Raw genomic sequence first — 10896 nt, 5'->3', positions numbered from 1 at the left:
AACTTGACCAAACATTGAGAGCAGTGATGAAAGCTATTGAAACTGGTTCGTGGTGCTCTAATCTTTTTCAATATGAAGCATTTTCAAAAGAACTTGGGATTTCAAATGGAATACTGTTAAGAGAACACAGAATAGTACTTCCTTCAACTTTAAGACAAAAATCTCTCGATATAGCACATCGGGGTCATCCAGGATCGGTTACGATGAAAAGAATTCTCAGAGAAAATGTTTGGTGGCCAGGGATGGACAAGGATATAAACAATCGAATTCAAGAATGTGCTGGATGTGCAGCTGTTAGTTCTCAGCATCCTCCAGAACCTATGATTCGTAAAGAAATGCCAGACAGAGCGTGGCAGGAGCTGGCTATTGATTTTTTCACCGCTAAAGAATGTGCTACGTTTCTAGTTGTAATTGATTACTACAGTAGATACCTTACTGTCACTGAAATGAAATCTACAAACGCGACACAAACAATCGAAGCATTAGAAGGAATGTTTAGGATTCACACGTATCCAGAAACCATTCGGGCAGACAATGGACCTCCCTTCGCGAGTGAGGACTTTGCGACGTACTGCACAAGTAAAAATATAAGACTAATTAGAACCATCCCTTACTGGCCACAAATGAATGGCCTTGTGGAACGACAAAATCAAGGGATCCTCAGAACACTGCGTATAGCTAAAACGTTGAAACAAGACTGGCGAAAGGCAGTTCAGGAATATGTTTACGTATACAACACAAGACCACATTCAGTGACAGGAAAATCTCCGTTGGAACTTTTGACTGGTAGACCTGCAAAAGATCTTTTGCCGTCTTTACGAACTGAGGCATATTGGAGCCGAGATGACGAAGTACGAGATCACGATGCGATCCAGAAAATGAAAGGGAAAATATATGCGGATGGTCTTCGCCGTGCAAAAACATCCAATATCAACGTTGGTGATATGGTAATGATAAAAAACTACGACTCGGGCAAGCTACAATCCGGCTTCCATTCTCAAAAGTATAAAGTGATTCGCAGAAAAGGAGTAGACGTACATGTAGAGAGTGAGGATGGTGTAGTATATAGACGCCCGGTAAGTCACCTGAAGCTTTGGCCGATTCCGCGCAAGATTGTCACTCCTCCTAACACAGAGCCGGATGCTCAAGATTATTCTTCTTATACTTCTGGTAAGGTTATTTTGCACTTTTCGTTTGGTTCTAAAAAAAAAAAAATGTAATAATTTTGGCAATTTATTTACTTTAATACTTATCATTTCTAGATTCCAAAAAGCTTGAATCCAAATCCAATCGCAATCATAAATTGACAGAAAACACTCCTGCAGAGGTCCTTGGAGACGCAGCAGCGGAAAGGCCAAGACGAGTTTTGAAGAAACCAGTTCGATTTGAGGAATAACTTCAGACTAGAAGGTCCAATCCAATCCAGCGGCAGACTTCAAGTAAACGTCTGAACTTGTTGAAACTTTTCACTAATTTGATTTTTTTTTTCATTCACAATTGGAAGATTGCTTTGATTTTATTTTATTTTAAATTATGGGTTGGTGAACTACTTTGTTTTTGTTAAATCAGAACTATTTTTTTTGGAGATGAGATGAGATGTGGAGTCCAAATATAATCTGATGCTAGAAATCCAATGGAATTGCGTCAAAATGAAAAGTGATGCCTGAGTTCGAAAGCTTCGAAAGAGAGAGAAAACAAGCGAGAGGAAAGGGAACAGAATTGTAACGGTCAGTTGATGGCAGGTAGCGAACAGAAGTGGTTTGGTGCAATAAAGAATAAGTTGAGTTTGGTGCAAATAATAAAACGTGGTGTAAGTTATTTAAGTCCGATTACAGAGGTCCCTACACTACCCAAGTGGACAAAATGGACAAAATTTTCAAAATTTTCTAAATTTACAAAATTCACAAAAGTTACTAAGTTTACAAAATTTACACAATTTACAAAATTTACAAAATTTACAAAATTTATAAAATTGACAAAATTGAAAAAACTAATAGAATTGACAAAATTGACAAAAATTATAAAATAGACATAATTGACAAAATTGAAAATATTGACATTTCAAAGTTGTCAAAATGTTTAATATCTTAGATAGATTATTGTAATCTACATTGAAGCATCGTATTTTAGTTTAGCAGTTGAAAATTTATTTAAATTTTTTTCCATTTATTCGCTTCCTTTTCTTGAGAGGTTGAATTATTTGAAACACATGGTTAGGAATCTTTTTTAAAAATTGTACCCTTCATTTTTAGACCTCTTCTATTTTATAAATATAAGATCATATTGTCATAGAAACGGGATCATACAAGATATCCCAGAATTCAATCATTCAAAATTTTTCAATTAGTTTACAATTATGTTATTATTTATGTGAAAATTATAATTATTTCAAAATACCTTCATCCTTTAAAAAATTTAGAATCCTTATTTCTTAAATTCATTTAGGATTTACTACGTTCGAAATACTTTAATCATTACTCAGAATTTATAAATCGATCATTTTATTATTTTGTGTCATGTGTATCCAAATATAATTTTTAGACTGTAAGAAAGGCTACAATCCACTTGTACGAAGGTGATCGCTCCTAGGTACGCTACTGATCGCAGCCCATCAATGCCCCCCCATTGTCGGTGCGGTGGGCCGTTGGGAGAAGTTTTTCTCGATCGCAGAACAATAGCCCAGCGATCCTCTCCACGAAGACGAAACTCACCACAACCGGCTGGCTGGCTGGTAGTAGACGATTGGCAAGACAGTCCAGTCTAAGTCACCGTCCGTTGTTGTTGTAACCACGCTTGTATCGTGTTGTTCATTTGTTCAAGTAGCTTAAGTTTTAAAGTAAGAATAAATTGTTAAGTCGAAATTGTGTTTAATTCCCTAAGTGCGTGTGTTCCTGTTTAACGGATGACCGGCCCAACCTGCTTATAATTGCATGCAGCAGTGACAAACAAATTTGGGATCCCACCATCAACCCCCCTTCGATGTTGGACGGAGGAACGTCGGCACCAGCTATCATCCATTAAGCCAGACGGTAAGGTGCAGAGTGAAAAAGGTCGTTGACCCCCTACCCCCCAACATTTTGGCCACTTCGACCGGATTTTTCGGACCATTTTGGAAGCCACCTGGAACGGTACAAGGAACCATTTTCTTCGCGGGATCGCCATTACAACCAAGCCGCCAAGCCCAAGCTTAATTCGCCATTGAAATTAAGCCAACAATACACTCCTGCATGCGCGCCATTGTTTCTTGGCTTGGCTTGGTTCGACTTGGTGCATCGGCCCAACAATTGTGGGTTTTTTGGATTCATCTGCACGCAACTTCCTGGAGGCTGGCAAGTTAAAACAACACACATCAACGCAGCGACCGGTGATTACGAGCCACAACTCAGGTGCCAACGAATTGGTCGTTGGTTTGGACCTCGGTGCCTTAGACTCGGAAACAATCTCCCTGGACTATCCGTTGGTAAGCTGCAACGATTGGCGGCGATTGGAACATCGCTGTGGGCCTTTAGGTTTCCAGATCACGGACGGTGATTGGAACATCATCGTCACCATCATCATCGACTGCAGCTCAGACGAGGCGAAAGGTTTCGCTACCCGATTGCTGTTTTGACGATCAATTGGTTCGATGTCAGTGGTGCTCAACCTGCGTTATCAAGCGATTTGAAATTTAAAGTAAGTTAAATGAAATCGGGAAAAATATTTATTTTCACTTGGAAAAAATATAATTCTAACGCTAATTAATCCTCTTCAACCCAAACACTATTACCTGAGCCCTGGCGTCATAGGACAAGAGGTCCATGACTCGAAGTTTTTCTGTCTGACGGATTGTTTGGGTTGCTTCATGGTGCGTTTGCCCAGGGATTCTGTTGTGAGTTGGAAAGTTCTTTTGAACGTTTGCAATTTTTGTCAGTTTGTGTCGGACGTGTGTCGGTTGGTTCATGATTGGAACCGCGATTGGAAAATTGCATTGTATTTTGGACTCTAAATCTTGTCGTTTATACCACAGTGAAGCTGTGAGGTGCTATATTGTGATTTTGGACTTATTTAATGGATATTGAAAACGGTATCACAATTATTTGGTTTTTTTGAATTATGGAATGCTAATGCGAAACACTATTACCCATTTGAAAATTAATCACGCTCGGTCAACGTTGTTGTATTTCGGTGCTAAAAGTGAATCCGGCCTGTTTTGAGTCTGTTTTGTGTCAGATTGGTTTACGTATGATTTGTGAGATTGTGTAAGAGATTTTATCAGCTTTGGGTTGATTGTAATCAAATTATATGAGATTAAATTGTCAGATTGAGTCAGAGATTTATCAGCTTTGGGCTGATTGTAACAAAAACTATAAGATATTGAATTGTCAGATTGTGTCAGAGATTTATCAGCTTTGGGCTGGTTTACCGTCAGTAACACTGTGTTTGTCAGTTTTTGTTGGAATTTTTTGGATTTGATTAATTATGCCAGTCACAAAGAAGGTGACTTCTGCAGCTGCAGCAACTGCTGCTGCGCCGTCCTTAAAACTATTGAACGTTAAATTCAGACAGATTCAAATATCGGCGGGAGACATTTGGCGTTTTGTCGATAATTTTCAAGAAGAATGTTCTACTTCTGAAATTGAGGTACGCCTGGAGGAGTTAGACAGTTTATGGGAACGGTTTAACGATGCGTTAGTAGACATTCAATCGCACGAAGACTTTGATGAATTCGAAAATACCTGCGAAAAAGATAGGCTACTTTACAGTGAGCAATATTACCATGCAAAATCGTTTCTGATGGAGAGAATTAAAGAGAGGAGGAGGGTTCCGGAAAATGAACAAACTTCTCGGGCCAACGAAAGCTTATCACAATCCACACTTGATCATGTTCGACTTCCTCAGATCAAGTTGCAGACCTTCAATGGTGATATTGAAGAATGGTTAAGCTTCAGGGATCTTTATACTTCGTTGATTCATTGGAAACCCGACTTACCTGAAGTGGAAAAGTTCCATTATTTAAAGGGCTGCTTGCAAGGTGAACCGAAAGCCCTTATTGACCCTTTGAAAATTACTCAAGCAAACTATCAAATCGCTTGGGATTTGTTAGTAAAGCGCTACAATAACAACAAACAACTTCGGAAAAGACAGGTTCAAGCCCTGTTCCAACTGCCAACACTCACCAAGGAATCCGTCACAGATTTGCACGTTCTTTTAGAAGGTTTCGAAAGAATTGTGCAGACCTTGGATCAAATCGTACAACCGGTAGATTATAAGGATCTGCTATTGGTTCAGATTCTCTCCTCGCGTCTCGATCCAGTGACACGCAGAGGATGGGAAGAATTTTCGGCAAATGAGGACCAAGATTTGATAAAAAACTTGACGGAATTCCTGCAGAGGCGAGTTCGCGTTTTGGAATCGTTACCAGCTAAACCAGTTGAGCAAAAACTTCCACAGCAGCAATTATCATCTGTTAAACCAAAACCATTCGTGAGGCGAAGCTTTAATACGGTTCAAACGTTCGGCAAACGTTGTGTAGCTTGCGCGTCAGATCATCCGCTGTATCAATGTTCAAGTTTTCAGCGCATGGCAGTGGCTGATCGGGAAAAGCTGTTGCGAACGAATCAACTGTGTCGGAATTGTTTCAACAAGGGTCACAAGGCGGTAGAATGCAGGTCGAAATACTCTTGCCGACATTGCAAGGGTCGTCATCATAGTCTGGTCTGCTTCGACCACGAAAGGGCAGCATCAACAAGTTCGGAACAACGCAGAGGTGAATCAACGCGTACGGATTCTGACACCAGCTCCACACAAGTCACTACATCAGCAGCAACGGTCACGAAATCAGCGAATACTTCACAGTGCTCAGCGCAAATTCTTTTGGCAACCGCAGTGGTGGTTCTAGAGGACGATTACGGTAATCGGTATCCAGCACGGGCTCTTTTGGACTCGGGGTCAGAGAGCAACCTACTCACGGAGCGCATGAGCCAACGCCTGAAGGTTCCCAGGGAAAGGGTGGACATTTCAGTGATTGGAATCGGGCAAGCATCCACCAGGGTTAAGCAAAGAATTCGAGCATCTGTCAGATCACGCATTTCCGAATTCGAACGGTCGATGAGTTTCCTCGTTTTGCCAAAGGTAACCGCTAACTTGCCTGTCGCCTCGATAACCACCAAGGGATGGAAGATTCCAAAGGGTATTGAACTTGCTGATCCGTCTTTTTCAATTTCTGGTGAAGTTGACATCGTGTTGGGTATTGAAGCTTTCTTTGAATACTTTGATAGTGGCAAGAAGATCCATCTTGGGGCTGGACTACCAACACTGAACTATTCCGTATTTGGATGGGTAGTTTGTGGAGGGATTTCTCAATCTAGAACCTCTATCTCCGTGGCGAATAATTCCATTTCGGCAGAAGAATCCCTAGAATCCTTGATGACTCGATTTTGGTCCCTAGAGGAGGTCGAGTCCCCGGTCGTATTTTCACCTGAAGAAGCTCGCTGCGAAACCCTATTTACCCAGACGGTGCAGCGACAGCCTAATGGACGTTATACAGTCACTTTACCCAAGAATGAAAACGTTTTGGCGCAACTTGGCGAATCTAAGGAGATCGCATTGCGGCGTTTTCTAGCCACGGAACGAAGATTAGCCAGAGATGAGAACCTGAGGAGTCAATACATCGCTTTTATGGAAGAATATGTCAGTTTGGGTCATATGCGTATGGTTCATGAGTCAGATTACGAGTCAGCTATCAAGTCAGTTCATGGGTCAGATATGAGATCAAGTAATGAGTCAGTTTATGAGTCTGTTGAAGAGTCAGCAGGACGGTCTGTTGAAATGTGTGAGAATGAGTCTGTAAATGAGTCAGTTGATAAGTCAGTAAGATCAAGGTCAGTGAATGCGTCTGTAAACAATGTCAGAAATTTGTCAGAAGGTAGCATGGGTAAAAAATCAGTCGGACGCTGTTATTTGCCTCACCATCCGGTGGTTAAAGAGGCCAGCACCACCACGAAGCTGAGAGTGGTATTCGATGCTTCTTGCAAAACATCTTCCGGAATATCCCTAAACGATTCGTTGCTTGTCGGTCCGGTTGTTCAAGAAGATCTACGATCGATCATCCTACGTTGTCGCACCAAACAGTTTATGATAGTCGCTGATGTAGAGAAGATGTTTCGTCAGATTGAAGTACACCGATCAGATCAATCTCTCCAGTCGATATTATGGAGATCTTCTCCTACCGATGAGATTTCGACCTACGAACTTTGCACGGTGACATACGGAACAAAACCTGCACCGTTTTTGGCCACACGCACGCTTCGACAACTTGCTATGGATGAGGAGGTCAACTTTCCACTTGCAGCAAGGGCTGTTCTCGACGATACGTATATGGATGACGTAATCACAGGAACAGATGATGCCTCAGAAGCCGGAACCTTACGAAGTCAACTGGATGATTTAATGTCAAGCGGAGGATTCCGCTTGAGGAAATATGCATCTAATTGTTTGGAGATCTTAGGCAATATACCCCAAGAAAACTTGGCTATTCCTTGCTCGGAAGGAATTCCACTCGATCCCAATCCCTCGGTTAAAACTTTGGGCCTTACTTGGATGCCCGTTTCTGATGAATTCAGCTTCCAGTTTTCCTTGCAACCGTTAGACGATAGCGAGCCTATAACGAAACGTCGAATTTTAGCAATTATCGCTACATTGTTTGATCCTCTGGGGCTACTTGGAGCCACGATCGCAAGCGCGAAGATCTTTATGCAACTACTTTGGACGTTGCAAGACCAAAAAGGAGAAAAACTAAATTGGGATCAGCAGGTACCTCAAATGGTGGGTGAGCAGTGGAAGAAATATCACCAACAACTTCCGCTTTTGAACCAAATAAAACTCAACCGTTGTGTCATCATACCTCAGCCGATATCGATTGAATTACACTACTTTTCTGATGCGTCAGAGAAGGCCTATGGTGCGTGTGCCTACGTGCGCAGCCAGAATCGTGATGGTCAGGTACATGTCAGTTTGCTCACTTCGAAATCGCGAGTAGCACCACTCAAATGTCAGAGTATCCCCAGGCTTGAACTCTGCGGGGCCCTTGTGGCCGCAGAGCTCAATGAGCAAATAAAAAGGTCAGTTAAAATGAGTTTGAGAACAGTTTTTTGGACTGATTCTACATGTGTTCTGCGTTGGCTTCAATCGATCCCATCTACTTGGACCACTTTTGTCGCAAACCGAGTCAGCAAAATCCAAACTCTAACGGAAGGTTGTCAATGGAATCACGTTGCCGGAAAAGAAAACCCAGCCGACCTCATATCACGCGGAATAACACCGGAGGAAATAGTAAACAATCAATTTTGGTGGAATGGTCCAAGTTGGTTGTCGGATAATCCAGATAGTTGGCCTATTACCACGAGAACATTCCCTGAAGGGGACGAGGAAAACGAACGAAGGCGTTCCACAATAGCTGCGACAGGTTCAGAGAAGCAAGAATTCAACAGATGGTATATTTCGCACTTCTCCTCCTACACAAAGTTGATTCGTTGCACTGCCATTTGGATGAGATTGTGTCGGTTGCTAAAAAGGTCAGAACAAGGATTTACGTCTGGATTTCTTAGAACTGTCGAGTTAGCAGAAGCTGAACACGTTTTAGTTCGCCTTGTTCAAAGAGAATGTTTCAATGATGAGCTTAAGGCACTTTCCAATGGTGATTTTGTGTCGCGTCGATCCCCTCTTCGATGGTTCAACCCCTTTCTCGAAAATAAATCCATAAAATTGGGTGGAAGACTTAAAAATTCCTTGGAACCAGAAACTTTTAAACATCCTCTTGTTCTCCCAGCTCAGCACTGTTTTACTAAATTGTTGTTCCGTCATTATCATGAAAAGTTGCTCCATGGTGGACCCCAGCTGATGCTCAGCGCAATTAGGCAACGATTCTGGCCACTCGGAGGAAGGAGTGGAGTTCGTAATGTTGTTCACCAATGCTTGAGATGTTTCAAGACAAAGCCAACTCCAATCCAGCAGTTCATGGGCGAATTACCTACAGAAAGAGTAACAGCGTCTAGGCCGTTTACAAAAACCGGCGTTGATTATTTTGGTCCAATCTATGTTCGGCCAGGACCTCGAAAACCAGCTTCAAAGGCCTACGTTGCTCTTTTCGTATGCCTGTCAACCAAGGCAGTTCATCTGGAGTTGGTTTCCGATCTTTCTACTGATCGTTTTCTACAGGCACTGCGACGTTTTATTGGGAGGTGGGGGCGAATCGCTGATATCTTCTCGGACAACGGGACTAATTTTATTGGAGCAAAAAATTATTTGCAAGAGATCCATCAACTGTTTCAATCAAAACAACACCAGGAGAAGGTTTCAAAACATTGTGCTGATGAGGGGATACAGTGGCATTTGAACCCTCCCCGCGCCCCACATTTCGGTGGACTCTGGGAAGCAGCTGTGCGCTCGGCAAAACACCACATTCTTAGAGTGATCGGTGATCAGCCGCTACCATTTGAAGATATGAATACATTATTGGTTCAGGTCGAGAGTTGTCTGAACTCCCGACCGATAACACAGTTAACAGATGATCCTAACGATCTCGAGCCGCTAACTCCTTCGCATTTCTGGCTTGGCTCCTCTCTTCAATGTCTGCCAGAACGAGATTTGAGAAATGTAGCAACAAATCGGTTGAATAATTCACAAATTGTTCAACAAAAATTGCAGCAGATATGGTCTCGGTGGAAGCAGGAGTATCTCTGCCAACTACAGGCTAGAACGAAGAGGTGGAACAAACCAGTAAAGATTGAGGTCGGGAAACTGGTGGTGATCTGTGATGATAATTCTCCACCAATACACTGGAAGATGGGCCGGATTCACGAAGTGCACCCAGGGCTTGATGGGGTAGTACGGGTCGTTACGCTCAAGACTGCAACAGGGTTTAAAACCAGAGCAGTCGAACGTCTTTGTTTGTTACCCGTTCAACCAGAAAGAGAAGTTGTTGTTGAGTCAAACATTGTGTAAAAATCCCAACCTATTCCTTCCCCCTCCCTTCCCAAAGAAGAGGATTTTCTTTTTATTTCAGAAATCGAGCTATTTCTGGGTGGGTGAGGATGTACGAAGGTGATCGCTCCTAGGTACGCTACTGATCGCAGCCCATCAATGCCCCCCCATTGTCGGTGCGGTGGGCCGTTGGGAGAAGTTTTTCTCGATCGCAGAACAATAGCCCAGCGATCCTCTCCACGAAGACGAAACTCACCACAACCGGCTGGCTGGCTGGTAGTAGACGATTGGCAAGACAGTCCAGTCTAAGTCACCGTCCGTTGTTGTTGTAACCACGCTTGTATCGTGTTGTTCATTTGTTCAAGTAGCTTAAGTTTTAAAGTAAGAATAAATTGTTAAGTCGAAATTGTGTTTAATTCCCTAAGTGCGTGTGTTCCTGTTTAACGGATGACCGGCCCAACCTGCTTATAATTGCATGCAGCAGTGACAAACAAATTTGGGATCCCACCATCAACCCCCCTTCGATGTTGGACGGAGGAACGTCGGCACCAGCTATCATCCATTAAGCCAGACGGTAAGGTGCAGAGTGAAAAAGGTCGTTGACCCCCTACCCCCCAACACCACTGTTAAGTGTATTAAATCGGGTTTTCTGCTTATTTACATGTTCATTATTTTTGCGAAATTCAAAGGCTTAACGAAATTTGCCGGGTCAGCTAGTATTTTATAAATTCAAACTTTTTGCAAACATCTGTAAATAACTTGTTCGCTATATAACCAATTTGAATGTTTATTGAATCAAAACAAAGGTAATAAAAAGGTTTTACAAGAACAGTTTTTGTCAAAAACCTTTTTTTTCTGATTTACCGCAGATTTTCATCCTTCAACTTGAAAGTGAAATTTCTGTACAAGTTTATAGTTTATGATTTTTTAAACTTT

The 10896-nt window shown here is 42.2% G+C and overlaps 1 protein-coding gene and 1 long non-coding RNA gene across 2 annotated transcripts; both read left to right on the top strand.

Moving 5' to 3' along the window:
* The first annotated feature begins 242 nt into the window (after positions 1-242).
* Positions 243-1396, top strand: LOC129752701 (uncharacterized protein K02A2.6-like). Its single transcript, XM_055748473.1, has 2 exons — positions 243-1170; positions 1263-1396. Exons 1-2 carry the CDS (start codon positions 243-245, stop codon positions 1394-1396), a joined length of 1062 nt encoding a protein of 353 aa, XP_055604448.1.
* A 1178-nt stretch (positions 1397-2574) lies between these two features.
* Positions 2575-10384, top strand: LOC129757884 (uncharacterized). Its single transcript, XR_008739844.1, has 2 exons — positions 2575-3868; positions 10019-10384. It is a non-coding gene; the product is annotated as an uncharacterized LOC129757884 (long non-coding RNA).
* Positions 10385-10896: the final 512 nt, after the last annotated feature.

The sequence above is a fragment of the Uranotaenia lowii genome, chromosome 3 (assembly GCF_029784155.1).
Source record: "Uranotaenia lowii strain MFRU-FL chromosome 3, ASM2978415v1, whole genome shotgun sequence".
NCBI lineage: Eukaryota > Metazoa > Arthropoda > Insecta > Diptera > Culicidae > Uranotaenia > Uranotaenia lowii.
Note: the sequence above shows the minus strand (reverse complement) of the source record. Positions and strands in the feature narration are given on the sequence as shown.

Excerpts from the sequence above, each read along its gene's own strand:
- LOC129752701 (XM_055748473.1), top strand. The coding sequence starts at position 243 with ATGGACAAGGATATAAACAATCGAATTCAAGAATGTGCTGGATGTGCA. Across the intron at positions 1,171-1,262 it reads TTATTCTTCTTATACTTCTG|ATTCCAAAAAGCTTGAATCC; the intron begins GTAAGGTTATTT and ends TATCATTTCTAG.